The sequence below is a fragment of the Marmota marmota genome, unplaced genomic scaffold, assembly GCF_001458135.2.
Source record: "Marmota marmota marmota unplaced genomic scaffold, marMar, whole genome shotgun sequence".
Taxonomy (NCBI): domain Eukaryota; kingdom Metazoa; phylum Chordata; class Mammalia; order Rodentia; family Sciuridae; genus Marmota; species Marmota marmota.
In genome coordinates, this window is record NW_025999998.1 from 5,471,294 (window position 1) to 5,495,149 (window position 23,856).

The window sequence follows — 23,856 nt, forward strand, 5'->3', positions numbered from 1 at the left end:
AGTGACTCTCTTTGCTTTCAGTCTAGTAGCAAGAAGGAGCCTCAGGACACTCACTAGGGGCCAGATTCCCATGGAGTAACTTTCTTTTTTTCATTTACATCTTTTGATTTATTTAGATTTTCTTAGATTATTTTCTTTTTTATTATTAGTTGTTCAAAACATTACAAAGCTCTTGACATATCATATTTCATACATTTGATTCAAGCGGATTATAAACTCCCATTTTTACCCCGTATACAGATTGTAGAATCACATCGGTTACACATCCACTTTTTTACATACTGCCATACTAGTGTATGTTGTATTCTGCTGCCCTTCCTATCCTCCATGGAGTGACTTTCTAAAGTGCAGTAGTGTTTGTTCAGAGCCACAGGCTGCAGAGACAAGAGCCCCAAGCAGTGAAGGGCTGGGCTATTGAGTTCCTTCCTCTAAGTACACCATAGCTAGGTGCTGTCCAGTCTTGCTGCAGGCTCTTGATTAAAGTGTTGGGTGATCCAAAGATATTTGAAAAGTGCAAATGGCAAACTCTGCTTGCCAAGGGATCCTTGTTCAGTTTCTGGAAGACTCTTGAAGATGTGGTATCAGCATTCCAGCTCCTAAGACTATAGGTTCAGATCTAGGGAGAAAAGTCCACAATTAGGAAAAAAAAAACAAAACAAAACACATTCCTGAGTAGAAAAATATATCACCTCTCAATAATAGACTGAAGTAAGAAATTACTTTAGAAAACACACATCTGTCTGGAACCAGCATGGTTCAAAACCTTTCATCCCACCCTTTCTATTACTGCCGTAGTCCAAGTCTCCTCCCAGATCTATTGTAGGAGCTTGTCCCTCCATTCTAAGAGTCCCAGACACTTCAGTAATACTGGAGCACATTTCATGGAGCTTGCTCTTGAAAATCCTTTACAGTTCCTTATTGCACCAGATATTTTTATTAGTTCCTGCAGATCCATTCTTCACCCGCTCTCCCTGTTCATGCCCCAGGATGATGACATTGTAGATGGTTGCTAATGACTTCTGCTCCTCTTCCCTAGGTCTAAACAGAAAGGAAAGGGCACTTGAAGTCTCTTGATGTGTGTGTGTGTGTGTGGGGGGGGGAATTCTGAGGATTATGAGGCTAAATAAGGTGGGCTTTGGAATAAAAGGGTAACATGAGGGCTACATGATTTTCCAAATATGTTCTGAGAAGCACAAGGTAGCTCAAGACCCTTGCAGAAAAATATAGTAGGGTATTTATATTCTACTCCAATTTCATCACTTTTTTAATTAAAATTTTTTTAGAAATTTTAATTGACTCATAATAATGACATATTTGTGGGGTACAGTGTGATTTTCAATACTGTATACAATGGACAATGATCAGATCAGGGTAATTAGTATACCCATTACCATTAATATATCCCAATATTTATCATCTCTTTGCTTTGGGAATATTCAACTCCTCTCTACTAGCTATTTCAAAACATATAATACTGTTGTCAACCATAGTTATATAACTGTGCTATAGAACAAATGATTTCTCCTATGCAACCATTAACCATTAACCATTCTCTTTCCATCTCCCTGTATAATTATTAGTCTCTAATAACCACTATTCTACTCTCTACTTCTATGTGATGAACTATTTTAGCTTCCACATGTGAGAATATGCACTATTTGACTTTCTGTGCCTGACTTATTTTATGTAATATAATGTCTTCCAGTTCTAGCCATGTCCCTACAAATGACAAGATGCATTCATTATGGCTGTATAAGATTTCATTGCTTATTACAGCACATTTTCTTTATCCAGTCATCCATCAATGGAAAATTAATGGATTTCATACCTTAGCTATTGTGAATAGTGCTACAGTGAACATGACAGTGCAGGTATCTCTTCACCATGCTTATTTCCTTTCCTTTAGCTATATACACAGTAGAGTAATTAATAGATCACAGGGTAGTTCTATTTCTAGATTTTTGAGGAACCTGAATACTATTTTCTATAATGGCTCTACTAATTGATATTCTCACCAACAGGGTGCAAGAGTTTCCCTTTCTCCACATCCTCGCCAGTACTTATACTTGGTCTTTTTGTTAAGAGTCATTCATTTTTACTGCAGTGATGTGACATGTCATTGTGTTTTGATTTGCATTTTCCTGGAGGTAAGTGATGTTGAACATTTTTTCATATGTTTATTTGCCCATTTTTAAAGTCAGATTCTTCCCATTGTTGAGTTGTTTGAGTTCCTTATATATCCTCTATCACTGTTTAAATCTGCATTATCTATAAGACTTCTGCTCATAATTTACTTTGTAATGGAAAAAGAAAACAATTGGGAACCACTGGAGTAGGAAAGAGGAAAGGAAACACTGGTAGTAGAGTGCTGAGTTTGCAGTTAGTTCCAGGTGGAAGAACAAAACAAAAACAGAGAATGGGCCTTTTGCCAGGGGTATATAGAAAGCTGCCTCCTTTTACTTGAATTTTAGCACAAATTATACCAATGAGAATAGTCTATTGAGTATCATCTCTAATATTTGATTGTAAGAATATTGGATGACTGATATTATGCTTAATTCATTCTTATAATTTCCATAAGAATTATCTGAAACAGAGTCTTACAAATAGTAGATGCTTAGTACAGGTTTGTGAGCAGAAGAATAAATGAAAGAATAGCATTATCCTGAGAATTGCAGCATCTATTTTTCCATCACTATGTTATTCACTTATTATTTCTTAGTTCCAATATCACTATTTCTAAAATAAGAAAGCTAGATTACAGGCTCTACAAGCTCTAACAAAGCATGGTTTAATGACCAGAATAATCTCTTTTTAAAAAGACCCATGATACATATTTATGGCATCAGGATTGACTCCTAAAGTATTACTGCTTGATAGCCTACTTGTCTGCATCAGAGCAAGAAGGCATAAGTCTAAGAGCAGCACAAGTGAGGTTAGATGAAAAATAACTTCTACAAATGCAAAGGTCATTGTACCACAGATGAGGACTCAGAGGGCCTGTGTGGCAGATCCAATTCTACCCCTTAAGTTTTGAGATAATTTTATACAAGTCACCTCATCTCTTATGTCCTTGCAGTATATTCATCTTTTTTAATGTAGCTGTGCTAGAAATCTTTGCAAGACAACTAAGACATGGTTTATATCTTTAAAAGAAAGTACAACATTGCCTTCTTTAGAATTGATAGGGGACCTAAGGAACAGTCTTATACAATGCATTAACTACTGAGATATAGAGAGGTGAGTAGAAGATCTCTCTTTATTTAAGAGGCATCCCTGGGTATTTAAATAAAATATGTTGGGACATTTAAAAATGTATTAAACATATTAAAGTATGAAGAAAATTCACAAAGTAGAAAACCATACAAGATTCTATATCCCAAAGACAATAATTCTTGACATTTTCATAGTTTTCCTTCTTCTTTTTGGAGAAAGTGGTAAGGTGAACATGTAAAAACTTTTAATAGAACACAAATGATATAGTAGATTTTTATATACTACCTTTTTCTACTTTTTGTTATATAGAAATAATTTTTCTACATTATTATTCTTCAGGAAGGAAATTTTAAATGGCACCATATAGTTTATTGAGTAAAGGTTCTAGTTTTCCACTGTTGTGTCAGTCAGGATATATGAGGTTATGCTGCAGTAACAAACAACTCCAAAATCTCAATTTAATAAACAAAGTTTTATTTTTTTGCTCATGCTCCATGTCAACTGAAGGTCAGCAAAGTTTTTCTTCTAATTTTTAGTTTCTAAGAGACTGAGACGAATATAGCAATTATTACCTCAAATATTTCAGGTTACTAAGTCAGATGGAAAACAAACAAACAAACAAAAAAACCCAGCAGAGCACATGGTGGCTCTTAGGTGCTTTCATTTAATTTACCAAAGCAAGTAACACGACCACATAACTACAATTGCAGGGAAGTTCAGTTCTATCATGTACACAGGCAAGAGATGCAGGAAATGATGAAATAGCACAAACAACCTCCATGCCCACCATGGAGGAGGATGAGAATGAATTATCTCTTTGGCAATCTCTAGTTTTATTTGAGACTTTTCCCTTTACAATATGAAAATAAAAGCCTTGAAGGTCCATCTGGGGAAATTGAGGAGAGTGGATTTCCATAAGAATAAGAACATGAAGCAATTTTTCCCAGAATTACCTAGAAAATTAGGGGTAGAACCACAGAGTGGAAAACACCACTGAGCAACTGAGCCCTGCTGGGCACTCTCACAATAACCAGATCTAGCTTCAGTTGCTGAACCTGTGACAGATCTGGCTTCAGTTGCTGACTTGTGAAGTAAAACTAGTAAGCCCTTCCTTTCTTTAGTGGGAAGGGAGAATATTCACCTAAATAAAAGTCTGTCAGAAGTATGTGCGATGGACATGCCCAGGACAAATTCAAAGAACCCATCTCTCAAGATGATGCTGAGTCAGAATATGAAGGTAGAGGATGACTCTCAGGCAGCCTGGAAGTGGACACTTCCTCACAGTGGAGGATTTAATGGTCAAGTTGAGCTGAGTTGGCAGAGAATGGGTATGGGAGATTGAGAGTCTACAGCTGGCAAGGCCTAAAAAATATCACAATATTAGCTGTGGCAATTTCTGGAAAATACATCATATATTATTTTAAATATTATTTTTCGTTGTGGATGAACCTTTAATTTTATTCATTTATTTATATGTGGTGCTGAGGATCGAAGCCAGTGCCTCATACATGTTAGGCAAGTGCTCTGCCACTGAGCCACAACTCCTGCCCTGTACATTATTTTAATATTCTTTATAATTTTTATTTTTTCTTTATTTTATTTTCCTTATTTTTATTTGTGCATTATAATTATATATAATTGTAGGATTCCTTGTAACATATTCATGCATGCACATGAATATAACATTAAAATTTGGTCAATATTGTTCCTCAGTATTTCCCCTTTCCCTCATTCTTTTTCATTTTTATACTCAGAAAAAATATATATAGTAGTGAGCCAAATTCGGTCAAAATCAATCATCTTTAAAATTTTTGCAGAATAAACTATAAGATACACAGCAAAGGGATAATGGGAAAATATCAAACTTAGATAGCTGCATTAACACTACTATCTCACTTCATTACACTGGCCAAGTAAACATAAAATATAGAAACGTGGTTGTAGCCAGAAAATAATGCTGTAATCATGTGCTTCAGAGTGGGCTAGTCTGTGTGTTCAAGGTAGAGGCATGAGCTGGGAGACAGTCTTATAGATTATGCAAGGGAGGATAATGTGGTAGGTAGGTGTGGTTTCTGCACTTGAGTACTTGGGTCAATTTGCTGGGCCTAGTATTTACTAGACCTTGGGCAAATTATCTAACTTCTTTGTGTTTAGTTTTGACATCTATAAAGTGGAGGTGGAGGAGTATGTACCTAAGCAATTGCCAAAAGGATTAAATGAGTTAGTATCTCCAAAGTAGTTAGAACAGTAGCCTGGCATTGTAAACATAAAGTCAATTATTATGGTATCTTAAAGTTGACCCTGCAAGAAGTTTGAATTTGGGTAAGCAAGAGGATCATGGAGGGCATTCCAGGCAGCAGAGCCAACATGGGCAAAAGCAGAGGTGGGAATGAGTTTGGCAAGGGAAGGAGTAAGGATGGCGATGGTAGAAGCGGTGGGGACAGCTTGAATTGAGGAAAGTTTTTGTTGAGGGGTATAGATGAAATTGACTTAGTAAAATGTGGCTGTCAAAAGGACGGAAAAATCTTGGGAAGAAATTTAGATCTGGTCCATCTAAATGGAGAAGAAACAGACATGATAACGAAAACAAGGTTTGGTGGGATTGGATCTGGCAGTGGTGTGCTGACTCTCCCTTAAGGGTTCTTCCCCAAACTTTCTATAAAAAATTAAAATCCTCATTAGGTGTTGTCAAAGAAAATAAAATATTAGATAAGTCAAACTATCTCATGATTCCATTTTATTGAGAAATAATTTTCAAAATTTTGGTTTTGATTTTGTCAAATCCTTTTGATTACAAGTTTTCTTCCCCTCTAGATTTACTCAGATGTTCATTTTTTGAAATACATAGTAGACTCTGGAATGACAGAGGTTTTCTTATTGCTGAGAGTCTGAGAGACAGTGAGAAAAAATTCTGCTGAATTAAATGAAACCCCAAACAATCTTCATGCAAATCTGGAGTGGCAGGTTCATGCATGAGCAGGTATTAGACAGTTGCCGTTAGACAATTACAGTGACCAGATAATAGATGGTTATTTAACTTCTGTTTTTAAAGGCTTGTGCAATTTTAAAGATCTAACAAGGCAACTTTCTCTAGCTAACGGCGAGGCCTAGATTGCCACCCCACAACTTTCCACCTCCCGTCTCTTGCCTAATTTTGGTGTCACGGAGTCCAGTTCTCTGGTCAAATGCTAGTCTAGAAGTCATTATGAAAGTTTGTAGCTGTGACTAACATTTACCAACAGCTAGTTTTTATTTTTAAACTCTTCTTAATTAACACAGATTACATTCCACAACACAGGTGCTTCATTCAATCAGTTGAATGCCTTCACAGCAAAAACAGATTTCCTACAGAAGAAGGATTCTGCCTTAAGACTATAACATGAAGATTTTGCCTGAGTTTCCAGCTTGCTGGCCCAGCCTACAGATTTCAAACTTGCCAACCTCCACAATCTGTGAACCAGTTTTTAAAAATGAATCAGTCAATCTATCTCTCTCCCTCTGTCCTTCTCTTTCCCATTGCCTCCCCCACTATTGACACCATTTCTATGGGGTGCCCTTGACTCCTAAAAACAGACACCAGTTTCCTGGCTATTCAAATACTAGGGTCTAGACTTAACCTCTTCTCAAAATCATTATCTTCATATCCTGTTCCTTTTCTTTCCTGGGAGATATTGGCCAAAATGCTAAATTAGTTCTTGCCAAAGAGTTAATGACTGGTGAATAATATAACAGGAACTTAAAAAGTATCTACTAAATCTAACACATTGGTATTTGTCTTGACAAAAACCATAAAACATTACTCTGAATTAAATCGAGACATTTTTTTCTATCATTGCTGATCATTAATCAATATATGAATTGTATGCAGATCTAAACAGGATTGCAAAGACTTAGGCTAATCAGAAAATAACTGAATGCAACTGAAACAATATAGAACACAAAATAATGTATTAGATAAGTGCTAAAATATGTATGTACACGACAAGAATGAAAATACCGATAAATATACACATAGTTATCTTTGAAGAAAAGAATACCTACTCATTGCTATACCCCATGATTTATTCTGGTCCCAAACCTAAGGCAATGTCATTCATCCATCACCATACTCCTCACCTAGAAGTGGTCCATCACACCATCCTCATTTTTGTTTCAAGCATCCTTGGCCTGAGATAAGGTCTATTTACCTTTCTGGATTTGGTCCCAATTTCTCAATTTACAGATGACAAAACTAAAATCTAGAGAGGCAATAGATTTTACCTATGGTTCTGTAGCCAGCTCACAGAAAAATTCAAATCTAAATCTCCTGAATTTGAATCATGAGCACTTTTTATCCCTCTAGTACTGGGGATTAAACACAGGGTCACTCCGTCATTGAACTACACTTCCAGTCCCTTTTTATTTTGTTTTGTGGCAGGGTCTTGCTAATTGTTCAGGTTGCTCTTAAACTTGTGAACCTTTTGCTTCAAACATCCCAGGTAGTGAGGATTACAGGTGTGCTCCACCATATTTGACTATAAACACTTTTAAAGATAAAAGTAAATATTTCAGGAATAAAACAAAAAGTATGGAGAATAATATAGTGGATATCTGTATACCCACCTGTATATGCAGTTTAAGAAATGAATTTCTTAAAACTACCAGATTCATAGTCAAGAGTCCTACGTTTTCTCTCATATGTGGAAGCTACAGAGAAAAGAGGGGTAAAAAGGTGGATCTCATGGAAATAGAAGGCAAACTGGTAGAGCAGAGGAAGGGAAACAGGGGGAAGAAGGAGGGGAGGGAAAGGGAAATACTGGGGAATGAAATTGACCAAATTATTTTATGTGCATGTATGACTATGTCTCAATGAACCCCCATTATATGTATAAATTACAATGCGCCAATAAAAATTTTAAAATGAGGTTGAATTTGGTGTTCATCATTGCTATGCTGGTGTTTAACTTTTAATTCATATTAATATTTCCCATAAAAACTACTGAAGAATTATTTGTGTTTTTTTAAACTCTTTATATAATAGTGATTATACTATCTGTATCTTTCTGTGATCTGTCTTTCCTCTCAAAATTACATTGTTTAGGGGCCAGGATTATGGCTCAGTGGTAGAGCACTTGCCTAGCATGTGTGAGGCACTGGGTTTGATCCCCAGTATCATATAAAAATAAAAACAAATAAGATATTATGTCCATCTACAACTAATATATACTATATATAATATGTATTATATATTATATATATTAAAAATTATATCATTTAGACATATTTATCTAAAAATACACCTAGGTTTTGGTTCTTCCACTTCAATTACAGCTTAGTTAAGTAATCCTATTTATCTATTCTATTGATACATATTTGATTGTTTCCAATTTGCTGAAATTGTAAGCAATGGTACCAAGAACCTTTCTATTTGCATCTCCTTGGGCATACATGTGAACATTTTCTATGACATATATCTAAGTGGCCCTAACCTCCTAATCTAATGTCACATCTTCTTAGATAAATGCCAGGGAGAGGGAGAAGCAGAGAGGAGAACATCAATGTCTCATGTCCCTCATTTTCACTCTCTACCTCTGCCAGACGGGAGAGAGTATGACTGTATGTAATTGGGGAAAAGGGAAATATTCTCTTTTTTAAAAATTTAACTTTTAATCAAGATAGTTACCTTATTTTGAATTTCAGATGCCATTAAAAGAAGGTCTGAGATTTTTCTGTTTATAAGGAATAGTATTTGTTAAATATGCTTGGTAACCTGTTTACCCAATGAAGGTATTCTCTAATAGTGCAATATTTAGATCATGTGGTAGTCTATGGTTTAAGACATTTAGGATATTTAATATACCCTTGTGTGTTCCCTGATTCCTCAGATAGAGAAATTTCTTTCCTAATTGCTCAGATTTTAATCCCCTTTTCTGGTAGCATTCTCTCTTTAGGATTGAGGTTGCCAAGTGATCACCCATAAGCCATATTAGTCTATGGGCATGTTTAATTTGGCTTGTTTGGTTTAAAATATTTTCAGCCAGCACTTAATGAATAACAGATTTTATGTAAACATCTGGATTTTCATCTTAGCAATGACAGGCTAGCTGATAGGCCATATGTTCTCCAGATGGCAGGAGTCCCCACTACTCCCTACCTGATTGTACCAGATCCTTTGCATTCATTTCATCACCTTCCCAGCCCCAATGGGCATCTGAGTTGACCATCTCCGCTCTCAGGCCTTTCAACATTTCTTCCCTATAATAAGCAGCTGAAGGAATTGCTTATACAAAGGCTCTGAGCCCACAAAACACAGACAAAAACTGTTGCCTTTCCTGGAAACTCATCTTTAGGCCAAGAAGACTTTTATAGGAGTCAACGGTTTCAGTTCTTAAGAAATGGATATTTGATCAGGCCTGTAAGTGCTAATTGGAAACTTTAATGAGTCAAGATCTCATTGCTGATTCAGAGAAGGTCAAAGTAAGGACCCAGGCCCACCTGACCCCAGAGCTCCTCTTCCACATGGTTTATATTTTCTATTCAACCAGCCTGAATGACTTCAGCAGCGCCCCGCCTTCTGACCTCCACATTCATTCTTCTTCTTCCACAAATTCCAGCTCCAAGCCTGATAGCCTCATGAAGAGATTTCTGTTCACCCAGTATTGCTCTTGAATCATAGCCCTCAACAGTATTTCTCTTAATCATTGTTGTAAACATAAAGTTGTTGACTGTATCCAGATTGAGTATCTACTCTTTGTTGGCAAATTTTAACCATGCTAACTTTGTGAGCCCAGATCTCTTATGCAGTACGGCCTAGGAGAGCTTAGGAATAAAGATTGAGCAGAAAATAGCATGCTTGCTTTGGGGCTGAAAATCACACACCATCTTTGTTCTCCAAGAAATATATGGAGCAATGCAGGATAGCAAGATTGAGCTTCAGCGGAAATGCCACAGAACAGGGAGATTGTATATATGCTGAAACTATTCAGTTGCCTTTCATGAATTAATAGAAGAATGCTTGCAGTTGCCCCTCTGTACCCATGGGTGTTCATGTTAGTGAGTTCAACCAACTATGAATTGAAAATATATATTTTTAAAGATTGTGTTTATACTGAACACGTACAGACTTTTTTCTTATCATTAGTCACTAAACAATATAGTATAACAACTATTTATATAGTGTTTACATTGCTTTAGGCATTACAAGTAATCTAGAGATGATTAAAAGTATACGGGGGATATACACAGGTTTATCTGCAAATATTATGCCATTTTATGAAAGAGACTTGCACATTTACTGATTTTGGTATCTGTGGGGTGTGGGGTCCTGGGAACCAATCCCTTATGAATTCAGAGGGGTGGTTGTGTCTTTTAATTCACACTAAGAGAGAAAAGGGAGTGAAAAAGAAAAGCAAACTCATGCTTACTCACAGCTTTGTTCACTTCCCTCTTTACTGTGGTGACAGATCTTTTTGTTGTGCCTGAATTAATAAAAATCCCAGAAATAGAATGAGCGTTGGGGTAAACATCAGTCAGTACTTAGGAAGGCTGTTGTTCCTAGCGATCAGATATGAAGGACTTCGAAGAATGTGATAAGGAAAGTAAGGAGAAGGGAAACTGGCCACTTCCTGTCTCCAATCTTTAGGTGGGGATCAAAGAGGGCAACCTTGGTTGTAAAGAAAAAGAATGTCCTCATTAAACATCTGAAAAAATGCATCTGTGTAGTGGGCATGCAACCTACCCTACACCATCCGCTTGCTCTTAGGTGTGCTGTGGTCTCTGATTTTGTCCCAACCTGCTACTGCTGAGGAATACCATGTGATTAATAAAATATCTAAACCCTCTCCATTGAGTCCTCCAAGTTCTTTCTTTGAGATTAGTAAACATTACATTGGGCTTTTGCAGCCCTGGTGTTGAAAAATGAGAAAATTACTCTGTTTATAGATTAAACTATGGCAGAAGGAAAATAAATCCATATATAGAGTTCCAGATGTCCACTGTGGTTTGGGACCTCAGACTGGGTAATACATAATGTAAAATCTGGACTCTAGGCCAGGACTCTGAACAACAATAACAACAAAAAAGTAGTTCAGTTTCTATTCCTTTGTTTGCCCTTGGATTCCCCCAGGCACTTAGATGATGAGGGGCTGCAAATTTGGTATATAATCCAAGAAATGTTGGGTTCTAGAATATTCTCTCCCTTCCTTCTATCTTAACTGCCACTTCCTGCCTTCCTTCCCTGGCACAGAGCAGAATGTATGGTTGCTTAATTTGAAGTAAGATGTAAATGACTGATGATTTAAAGTGACTAATATAGCAAAAGCACAAGTTCGTTGCTCACCACTAAATCCCCTGCTTTCATTTCTTCCCCTGATTTTACATGTCGCTTCCATTCTGATTCCCTTCTAGGGCTTGATGCTCAACTCTTGCCCTTGCCTGGGTTCCTGAATTCCATCACTGTTTCTGCTTTTGCTCTGTTCACCAGGTTTTTAGTAATTCCATCATAACTATCCTGATCTTGCTCAGAATTTGAGGGACTCTACCCAGCATTGTAGCCTCCCTTAATGTTTGCATTTGAAAGGAGTTCAGTGGTTACCCCAGAAGAATTGATTTTGAATGCTGACATTTTCATTGGAGGCCTCTTTAATGCCACAGGTCAGTGCCACTATTCTCTGTGGGTCTATGGCAACCATAAACCAGCAGCTGTGGCTTTTGGTATAGATTCCTGTAAAGCTCTGGCTCAGTCTTCTAGGCGGTGCTACTCAGAGTCTGGTCTATAGGCTACTGTGGGCAAACTGTTATCAGCCTATGATAAACATAGAAATTGAGTGTAAACATTTAGAAACTTTTGGAATAATTCTCTTATTATTTTCTCTGATGGCATTTTTTGAAATTTAATATTTATTGCATCTAATAAAAAATAAAGTTTACTGTTTTATGCTTTTGTTCCTTCCATTACATTTTTAGTAAGTGCTTATTATAAAATATCAGCATACTGGAAAGTAAAACAAACTAATCCTTCAACAGAGTTTGAGAAACACTTTTCAAGATCTGGATACTTGTTCCAGAGAACTAGATTCTATAACAGGTGGCCTTTCTGGATTCTAACTTGGCTTGTTATTAGCTCAACAAATCAATGATAAAGTCACTCAATTCTTTTGGATTGAGAACTTGCTTTTGCTTTCAATTGCCCAAAGATAATGCTATTTAGACTGAACCAATTTTTATTTTTTTCAACAAAAAATCTACAGGTTTTAGAGTCACACCAGTGGACCTGTGTTCACATACAAGCCAGATGACTTTGGGATGTCAGATAACCTTTCTGAGCCTCAGTTCCTTCATCTGTAAAGTAAAGACACCACCTCCATCTCAAGCAATTTTGGTTGGCTTAAGTAAAAATAAGTTTGTAAAGAGTCTGAGTGCCATCTAATAACTTTCTGCTGTGATGTAATTTTGCATATCTGCAGTGTCAAATATGGTAGCCACTGGCTGCAAGTGGCTCTTGAGCAGTAACAATGTGTGAGCAATTAAAATATAATTAATGAATTGAATTTTTATTTAAATTTAAATAGTCATTATATTGGATAGGACAGGTCTGGCATATTCATCAGCATATAGTAGGTTCAATGTTTACAATTTTATTAAAATATTAAATAAGTCAGATAATGCTTTTAACACTGGGCACATATTGGTGAATGAGAGGAATACAGTCCCTGTATTCATGAAACTTAAGGACTAGCTGAAAGCAGAACTTGACACTACTTTTGCAACAGAAATTGTTAGCTTCTTCTCTGGAACTCAACAGATCACCTGGGGCCCTTAATGGTTATCTTAGGAGGAAATGGTAAATAGGATCTTTTATGGACCAACAATTTCTGCCCTCCCAATCCAACTTAGTGTGCAGAGTTGGTGGTCAGGCATGGGTAGCTAAATCTGTTTAAGAGCCAAGGAGCCTTCTAGAAAGAAAGAAATTGAGACTACTACCTATCAACTTTAGTCTTCAAAGGATTAATAAGTTTAGGACAACAATGGCCCTAAGAGGAACTCAAGAGAAGGAAGTGAGGACAAGTGTCTCATGTTCAACACAACAAGTGTGGAAGAGGCTGGCTGTGCACAGCTGTGGTTAAGGCAGGAAGCCTCCCCTGCCTCTCTAGCCCATGAGGGTCTTGCTTTGGGACCAATGGTAAAGCATATGAGGGTGAGCCATAGGAATTGTAATCTGGTATCATCATGGTCTGCATGGGAATCTGGACCTGCAAGGGTACCTTTTTTGCAGTGGATGGAGACATCAGAAGAGAACAAAAATTCTGTACAGCAAGAGTAGAGTCAGAAACAGCACAAAATTAGGGCTCTCTGGTGGACTGACCTAGCTCTCCAGTAGGCTTTCTGCCTCTTTGGAAAGAGCACTGGCCCTGTAAACTGAGAAGGCTTCCTGATAGTTTGTGGGAGGTGGAGAAATACATGCTGTATGTGTGGGGTGAGACATTGATCTTCTTGCTAAGATGAGCAAGTGGGTGCTTGAGGGATTAATTAGAAAACTAAAAAGAATGCAATGCATTTGTAGCCAAAGCTATTAAAAGCAGGTTCTAGACATTTACTTCTGTGCTGAGTGTATTGAAAGAAGAAGTCTGTGCTGTGGAAGCATACGACAAGAGGATTTAATTTAATAGGTGTGGCAAGGGGGTAGAATTGGGAGACTGATGAAGTGACAGCTGAAATTTAAAGGATGATTATAACTGAGGTAGACAAGAAGAATGCATTTTAAGAACAGAGGACATCATAAAATAAAGTTCAGAATTGACGGTGGGGTGCCTCTGGGGACTAGAAAATCCTCTATGGTGAGAGCTTGGGCAAGAAGGGTGGGTGATAGTGCTGTAGTCAAAGCTGATATGAGTTAGATGCCCAGGGCTCATTGGGACTTCATCCAGTGAGCAAAGAGAAGTCACTGAAGAGGTTGAGCAAAGGAGAATGGTAGACTTTTATTAAAGCCTATTCTAGCCTATTCTCATCTAGAAAGGAAGAACAGATCATTAAGGAGGTGTCAGAATTAGATGCATGGAGATCACTTAGGAGAATTCTGCTGTGGTCCAGGTTGAACACATATGTGGCAGTGAGGTTGTGTTAAAAAGCTGTAAATGTTCCTTCTTTTGCTGTTTCCCATTTATACGTAGAGAGACCATCTCAAGCTAGTCGTGGTGGAGTGCACTTTTAATCATAATGATTTGGGAGGCTGAGGAAGGAGGATTGTCAGTTGCAGGTCAGCCTGTGCAACTTAGCAAGGCCCTGTCTCAAATAAATAAATAAATAAATAAATATTAAAAAAGTAAAAGTAAGTAAGTAAATAAATAACTGACTGGGAATTGTGGAACAAATTTAACAAAATTACACTGTGTATATGTATGCCACCGTGAATTACAACTTTATGTTTATAAAGCACCAACTTGAAAATAAATAAATTAAAAATAAAAGGAAGACCAGTAGAGTAGAGGAAAGGGAATAAGAGAGAGGGGAAGAGGAGGGAAAGAGAAAATATTGGGAACTAAAATGGGGCAAATTAAATTCCATGCATATGATTATGTCAAAGTGAACCCAATTATTATTTATAACTATAATGCACTAATAAAAGCATTTTAAAAAGGGTGAGAGATGTAACTCAGTGATAGAGCACCCTTGGGTGCAATTTCCAATACCAAAAGAAAAATAAATAAATAAAAGAAAGACCATCTCAAAGTTGAGTGATTTGCTTAAGGTCATAGGGCCAATAAATGGCAGTGCCAGATCCGCCTAGCTTTCTGACTCTGGTTAGAAAATCTGTCCACAGAACCTACAGTTCTTTGCTCTAGTCCATGGCACTCAAGGTTGTGTGCATGGCAGACACATTTCTACATGTGTCCATGTATCTTCCATACAAGAAAGCAGGTCTGGATGCAAATGAGCTAGATATGAAGGGGTGTTATTAGATGGACAACCATGATTTCCCTCTGGTTCATTAAAAAGGAATGTTAACAAATTTAGTCACTTAACTCTTATTAGTAACAAAGCTTTCTCAATCACAGTTGAGTCTTATATTCCAGTAACTCTGAGCTACTGATATCCTCAGTAATTTTCAAGACAGAGGTGATACCATGCTCTGTCTTTGAGTGTGACTCTATTCCATTCTGTCAAAGATAGCCAGAATAGAAGTAACTAAAGGGTCCTCAGGTCTCAGGCCTGGAACCTTGTTTACAAGAGTCATGTATGTGGGAGCCAAAAGAAGAAAGGCAGAAGGTAAGACTTCAGTGAGTCGCATCTGCCACAGCCCTCCGAGAGCATAGATTTGTAAAATGATTTTATTTAAAAGTCAAACATATATTGAACAAACACTGTAATTCTTCCTCTTTTGCCATGAAGCACCCTTCCCTTCCACTTTCGTTGTCTGCCTTCTCCCTCTTTCCTTCCCTCTCCTCCTTCCTCCCTTGGTCCTTCTTTCTCTCTCCTCTCTTTTCTTTCTTCTCTCTCACTTTTTTCTTTCTTTCTTCTCTCTCTTTTGATAACAGTTTCTTGAATTCTATAGTTAGAGGGTTTTTATGGTCACATTCAAGCTAATATGCGTAGCAGAATGGACTAACAGAGCATGATATATGATAATATAGATGATGGTTTATATATTCTTCATAGCAGATGAGAATACAGAAGTAAATGTAGAATAACAGTCACTAAAAACATGCCCAACCACCTGCACTAGTGCTGCCCCAAATTCCTATCGAATCATTCTCGTATGTCACTTCTTTTTCTATAGACAAGGCCAGTGTAGATCTTGGGAGAAGTTCACTAGGTGCTGACGAAGGGATAGCCAGACAGGCCTGCGTACATCCTGGGATTTTTGCAGCCAGGACAAGGACACCAAGGAAACCAAGGTCAGACACACTAAGGACAGAAGCAGGAGTAACAAATGCTCTGTTCAGGGCTCAAAGACTACAAGCATGCCCTGTGCCAGCCAGCACAGCAGAATGGGAGTGGGCTGGTGAGAACACATTGGGTTAAGGAGGCATGCCAGGGGGAACTGCTGAGACTCCCCAGCCTCAAATAGCTTCATAATCGGTTCTCTTTTCCTTTACTCAGACAGGGGATTCAGATTCCTGGGGGACAGGGGACAGTTTTAACCTGGCTCAAGCCCAGGATGGGGAAAAGAGGTATAAAACTAAATGAATCTTCAGAAAGACTCCTGGACACCTCTCACCTGCATCTGATCACATTGCTGTCTCCATTGCCAAAATGACATTACTCTCATCAGTCTGATGAAAGTTTTTAGCTCCAAGAATAAAGCCTAGCATGTTAGCTATGGGAACAAAACTTTCTCTTTAAAAAGCTCAGTGTATGGAATTTACCTCACTGATGACTAGAGCTATTTTCTTGTAGGGAAAAAAATCATCAGGATGAGCTCAAAGCTCTGTCTTGATTGGATTTCGTGCAGACTTCCCAGCCCACTTGATTATTGTAAATAAAACTTACCTTTTCTAGAATACAGCTTTTGGCAGAGTGGTTTTCTCATGGCTATCATTGTGACTATGAAAATTAAAATAATGATGCAGGAAGGGATGAGAATGAACAGCAGAGAAGTAGTAGGGATGTTGGGTTTCATCTGACCTGGGTGAAGGAAAGAACCAGAATCTTATTACATGGCAGTTCAGAAATAGACACCAAGTTGGCCGTATGAGTGGGTTTTAACCAACACAGCCACTGTGTTGAACCTTTACTTAGTTACTGTAAATGCTCTGTACATCTCAGCTCACGTATCTTCATGAAAACACTATGAGGTAGGCTTAACTGTAATTTTACTAGTGATGAAAGGCTGAGAATTTTCCCAAAGGTAGACACCAAATGACTTAGCGGAGATACAACCTGGGCTGTCTGCTTCCAGACTCCATGCTTTCTGCCACTCTGATATACCTATTGTCTATCTATCAATCAACCAACCACCAACTTTCTTTTTTTTCTTCCTTCTTCCTTCTCTTTCCTCCTTTCCTTTCTCATCATCACCCTTCCTCCCTCTTTCTGGTGGGAAAGTCCCTCAGTCCAAAAATATCTCTACCCCCCCACACCCCGCTTACACACACACTAACAAGCATTCAAGTGCTTAGAATCTCTACCATTGCTCAATTTCAAGATCCTTTTGAAAGAGTAGAACATCCCAGGCAGTGGTAATTTAGTAAATTTGGTGATTCCTGCCTTAGTACAATGACTAGAAATGACCCTTGTCTTGGCTAATCAAGATCATGGAACCGAGGAAGACATCAACTTAGTAAAGGAGGGAGATGAGAAGAGCAGTGTTGGAGGCTGTGGAAAGCCTTGTGAGGGAGAGCTCTGGGTAGCTACAGGTTAGAACAGGGGTCTCAGATGGATAAAGGACAGGACTGTAGGGGTATTCACAGTAGGGAGATGAAAGGCTACCAGGTTAGGTTGTGTCATTTTCAAAAGTCTGAGTTTTGTCTCATGGAGCAACTTACACAGAATAAACATAACAGTTTCATCCAGGAGAAACTGGACAAAACTGTTCAGGAGAAAGGGCTCAGTCCTGCCACCTGCCTCCCTCCTACCTTTTCCTTCCCTCTCCTAACAAAGTGTCATCTGAAAACCATAGATTGTTTTAGCTGAGAAGGGATTAGACATTATTTAGTTCTAAGACTGTCATTTTAGTTGAAGGAGCCTCAGAGATGCCTAATAACCAACCCATCTGCGGTCTTCACTTTCAAGTCGGTAACAGAGCCAGGGTGGCATATCCAGCCATGTCTGACCCAGAGCTCAGGCCCCTCAGATACCATCCCCATCCAACATAGGACAGTGAGAGTTAAGAAAGAAAAGAATAAAGAACCTGTTTGGATAAGCAATGTTGGATAATGCATATTGGCTATAATCTTCTTCACGTCTAGGAAGTGCTTATGAGGCACTTGCTGCATTTAACATTGCAAGTAAGAAGACCGGGCTCCTCATTGTCCCCACAATGGAAGGGGTCTCTGCTCATTGCCTGGGCAGGTTCCCTCAGAGTCCCTTGCACATGCATAAACTCTACTCATTCCTAAAGACTTTGCAAAATTGAACATGCTAGAACATCATCTACGTGGACTCTAAGTATTTGGAGGATAAAGGCCTTATCTAAGTCACCTCTGAATTTTCTGCACTATAGCACCAACCATGTATATTTACATGTCAATAAAATTTGTCAGGCCAAATTGATGGGCTGTGTGTCTAGTCCACCTAGTTGATTTTCCTAGCTATTAGTTACCTTGTGGTAGACTGAGGGTTATCCCTTTAGACCATCCTATCTTTCTCCTTAGTATTAGTGCATTATCTGAACACATAGCTTCTCAGAGACAGCATTTCCGGTACCCACTGAAGTTAGTGTAAGATAAGTTCAAACAGAGAAGTGGTCTTCTGGATCTCAGCCTTAAAATATTGGATATATCTCCATTCTTTTTCCTTTTTGAGGATCAAAACACAGATTTGGCAGTGACTCTGCTTTGACAATTCAACATTCTTGAGAATGGAAGAGCAACAGAGTAGAAATAATCCGGAACATTGAATGGATTTATGGATGTAGTTGATTAGCTGCTCTGAACTACCTTCTATCTCAGAATATTGCATGGGGAGAAATATATTTCTGCCTTGTTTGAGTTACTGTATTTTTGGCTCTCTTCATTATAGCAGCTTAGGCTGTATCCTAAGATATATCCTTCTAGATTGTTTTATAATTGAAAGTTCTTTAGCAATGATATAATGATGCAGTGGCAAAAATGTTTGTCTTGTTTTACCCCAGTCCCATGCATTCATAAGGAAGTCATAATCTTGCTAGAGGTGCCATGTTTTTTCCTGTTTCCTCCCTTTCTGAGTGCTAAGCCCTTTCCAAGATACTTCCTTAAATCATCATGATAACCTTTTGAGGTATCCACTATTATTTACCCTCATTCTACACCTGAGAAACTAATTTCTAGGGTGACTAAGTAGTATGTTCAAGTTCTCAACATTTGAAATTCTGTCTTGACTTTAGAGACCATGTTCTTGACCACTGCCTGGAGTTACCTCTAGGTGTCCTAGGAGGCCTTCACTTTTCTGCCAGTCCCACAAAGGTCTTTTTATAGTCATTTCCTGTGCTGTAGTCCAGTTACATTTCCAAGGAATATGCAATAACTGGCTAAGCACAAGAAATCCTATGAATTCATTCCTCCCTAACTTCTGATTGAAAGTTAGGATGTTCAGTCATTCGTGCTAGAGTTTCAGGCACACCTCACACGCTCTCATTTCTGTGTTTGTCTTATTCATTGACTTCTGGAGAAGCTTGTGGTGGTTCACAGCAACCATGAGTGAGCAGCTTGATTTATAAGAATGAGTAGAAAGGGAACAGTCATAAGACAACTTGAAAATAGCTTTGAGAAAAAGAAGCAAGGCACCTGTTGGAGGATGTGTGAATTTTGGGTTTTGTTGCTGGTATTTGTGCCACAAATCGGGACATCATTTGGCTGCCTTGATCTGACTTCCAATATAGTCTGGTAGTTGAGATAATGGGACAAAAACCAAGTCTCGAACCCATCAACCCAACATTGATTGAACAATTATTATTAAAGGCAATGCACTCTGCTTTTCATTTAGTCTAGCTATGGGACGAGGTATTTTCTAATTCTTGTCCACATCCATTCTCTCCATTTTGATACTCTGCTCTGAGACCTGGTATGGCTGACCTTTATGGAAGCCATCAGTAGACTCCATTGTTCTCAATAGAGAACAATGGGTTCAGTCAATGGGAGGCACTGGCAGGAAATTGGAGGTGGGAGGAGAACAAGGTTGGAGTGACATTCTTCCAGCTTCTGCCCTTTGTAGTCGCTGCAGCTGGCAGTCTCCCTCTTCCGAAGGTTATATCTCCTAAGTGGTGCTGTTCCTACAGCTGTCTCCTCCTGGTTCCAGCAGCTTCTTCAACAGTGGTAACAGTTCCCTCAATATTGATGCCCTATGTCCTGCACTATCCTTTGTAGTTTTCCTAAATTCTGATCACACCTTCATAAACAGTCCTTTTATTACACCCTCCTCAAATGACTTACTTTGAGTGTGCCACCTTGCTCTTGCTTGAACTCTGTCTGGTAGAGCTAGGAGGTGGGGCCAGGGCAGCTCTTACCTTGAGGGTCAATGATGGCTGAAGTAAGTTCTTTCATCTTAGCATTCCAGAATATGCAGCTGAAGTTTCTGCCAGGCTGTGGCTTTAGGCGCAGAACACTAGTGACTTGGTAGAAGCCTTCAGGGGTCCTGGTATAGCTGGTATTGGCAGGAACACTGACATTTGACCAGGACACTTCTGCTAGGGGATAACCTCTGGCCTGGCATGTGAGTTCCACCTCGTCTGTCCCTGTGACCTTGAGGATGCCAGTATCTATTTTCTTGTAGGAAGCTGGACAATAATGAAAAAGAAGTAAGTCTTTCATTTCTTATTTCGGTAGAGGTGTGTACCCAATACCATGTGAAATGAATAAAATTAACACTATTAATATTAACTAATAATATTTTCACTTTTATTCTTGGTACACTCACACACTATTGGTGGGACTGCAAATTGGTACAACCGCACTGGAAAGCAGGTTTTTTTTTTTTTCCCCCTAAAAACCTAGGAATGGAACCATCATTTGACCTAGTTGTCCCACACCTCAGTATATATCCAAAGGACTTAAAATCAGCATAATACAGTGTACAGCCACATCAGTATTTATAGCAGCTCAATTCACAATAGCTAAATTATGGAGCCAATGTAGGTGCCCTTTGGCAGATGAATGGATAAAAAAAAGTGTGGCATATATACACAATGAAGTATTACTCATCCATTAAGAGGAATGACTTTATGACATTTTCCAGTAGATGGATGAAACTAGAGACTGTCATGCTAAGTGAAATAAGTCAGTCCCCAAAAATTCAAAGGTTGAATGTTTTCTGATATGTGGCAGCTAACCCACAATAAGGGGAGTGGGGTAGAGAATAGAAATTCAGTAGATTTTACAAAGGGGAATGAAGAGAAGGGAGAGGAGATGGGAATAGGAAAGACAGTATAATGAATTGGACATAGCTTTCCTATGTACATATCTGAATACACCACATTGAATCTCACCATCGTGTACATCCACAGAAATTAATTAAAAAAATAAACTATGAGTAAATGGCCAAAAGAACAATAGAGGGAAGAGAGTGGGGGTGGGAAAAGGGAAGGAGAAGGAGAGGTACTGGGGTCCTAATTAGAATAAGATGTGTTCCATGCTTGCATAATTATATAAAAATGGATTCTACTATCATATATAACTAAAAAGAATGAATAAAATAAAATAATAAAGTTTAAATAATAGAAATAAATAAAATAAAAACCCTTTCTCTGTCTTGGATATCATATTGGTTTACATACATTGAATTATTTAATCCTTACTATACAATAAAAATTTAAACTATATGCTGACCCTTGGAGGTAAATTAAATTCATATTCTTAGTGTGTAAACAGAGAAACATCAGGGGGACTTGAGTATATGCTTCCTGCCTTCTGCGTTAGAAACACCATTGCAGGACGATTCTTCATGTAATTACAGAAGCCTAGGGTGGAACAACATGAACAGGAATATTTTTTAAGGTTAACTGAAGATAGAGAGGTTGAGTATCATGCCCAGAGTCATGGGGATAATAACTGGAGTAACCAATATTTGAATATTGGATGGTTGTGATTTGATCTGAGCAGCGCTCCAAGCTACCACACAATGTCACTTCATATAGTGCTATAACTTATCTCACAGCTGGGGGCTGGAGAGAGGCTAAGGGGCAGATAAACAAAATCACTATATAATCCCATATCTCATTTTATTCAGTGCTTTTTCAAATATTATCAATGGAAAATTTACTTTATAATTTGTCCCTTTCTCTATTCTATTTGAGATTAAGAGAAAACACAAATATGTAGGTAATGTCTATAGTCAAGAGTTGGATTTATTTATTATGTACTTCTCAACACACATACACACACACACACACACACACATACACACACACTTTTGTGCAGTTCATGCTAAGTGAATTAACCACATATGGTTCCCTAACCTCTAAAAAACTAAGCTCTAAAATGGACAAAGGTGATATGGAAAGGGACAGAAAGATATAAGGGCAAACTATTCAACAACTTAGGCCACTTCTGAAAATAAACAAATATTAACACCATTTAGAGATACCAGGGAATGTGGAAAGTAAACTGTTGATTTTGGGTGAGGGAGCCAGTATTGGCTTTTATTAGGTAGGAAATATTTCTTTAAGAAACAGATTTCAGGGGTTGAGGTTGTGGCTTAGTGGTAGAGTGCTTGCCTCACATGTGTGAGGCACTGGGTTCAATCCTCAGCACCACATAAAAATAAATAAATAAAAATAAAGGTATTGTATCCATCTACAACTAAAAAAAAATAAAAAAGAAATATATTTAAGTACAATCTCTGAAGTAAAGGTAACCTCAAAGTAAAAGCAGTGTGATAAAACTACTACTTTTTTCTTAAATTTTTGGGGATACACATAGGTAAAAATTTTGTGAAAAGTGATTCACATTACAATAATAACAACTATGTGGAAAACATAAATATGTATAATTTAGTTAATCTTTTCTATGCATTGATCTTTGTGCCATACTACAGAAGAACATAAATATTTGCTCTCCATACATTTTGACCTCTGCTAACCTTCCTTTGTGTACTTCATTTAATGATGTGCTAATTTGATTCCTTATACTCAAAGACACCCACTGAACTGAGTTCTGCACCATAAAGAACTGTTCATAGCCTATAGGTCTTAGGTCTCTCTCTTGAAATTCTAATCTCCACGGGGCAAGCAAACCCTGCTGGGCCTACTGTGTGTGTATGTGTGTGTGTGTGTGTGTGTGTGTGTGTGTGTGTGTGTGTGAGAGAGAGAGAGAGAGAGAGAGAGAGAGAGAGAGAGAGAGAGAACAAAACCTCACAGGGGTGTGGTGGCTCTAACCTATAATCCCAATGGCTAGGGAGGCTGAGGTAGGAGGATAGCAAGTTCAAGGTAAAACAAACAACAAAAAGCAAAAGCCAAAACCAAACATCAAAAACTAAACCTTTGGCATTTTTTCAGCTTCCATCTGAGCTTGGAGCATTTTTTTGGTGGGGGGCGGAAGTTAAGCCAAGGTGCCTCTTGCATGCTAGGTAAGAGCTCTACCACTGAGCTATACTTCTCCAACCTTGGGGCAGATGTTCTTATCCATGATGAGTGAATAGTGAATTTAGAGTCTGATCTGCAACTCTGGGTTCCTAGATTAAGATGAGGGAGCAAGAAAGAAGAGGTTTCCTATTCTAAGTCACATTCTCCAGTGTAAATTACCCCAGAGAAAACCCCAAGGGAGCAGAGGAGGGGGAAATCATGTGCTCATCAAACCAGACATGGTGTTCATTTCCCATTTGGTGTTGGATTCTCATGTGCATCACTTACTTATTCCAGAACTTAGAGAGGAGCTGGGGTTAGTGACTTTAATACCTGGATGCAGCCCCATAACACAGATGTTATCTCAGTTAAACTATACACTTACCCTTGGAGGTAAATTAAATTCATATTCTTAGTTTGTAAACAGAGAAACATCAGGGGGACTTGAGTATATGCTTCCTGCCTTCTGC

General features: G+C 38.2%; 1 protein-coding gene across 2 annotated transcripts in view; it reads right to left on the reverse strand.

Moving 5' to 3' along the window:
* Positions 1-207: 207 nt before the first annotated feature.
* The window catches only part of Pdcd1lg2 (programmed cell death 1 ligand 2), a 62,837-nt gene continuing 39,188 nt past the window's right edge, over positions 208-23,856 (reverse strand). The window contains exons 4-6 of one of the 2 annotated variants that reach the window (XM_015492862.2): positions 20,336-20,605; positions 16,684-16,818; positions 208-616 (exon numbers count right to left, since the gene is read on the reverse strand). In XM_015492862.2, the coding sequence (XP_015348348.1) occupies positions 603-616; positions 16,684-16,818; positions 20,336-20,605 (419 nt within the window). In that variant the 3' untranslated portion in view covers positions 208-602. The remainder of the gene's footprint in view (positions 617-16,683; positions 16,819-20,335; positions 20,606-23,856) is intronic. The other variant, XM_015492863.2, reaches the window with a different exon arrangement.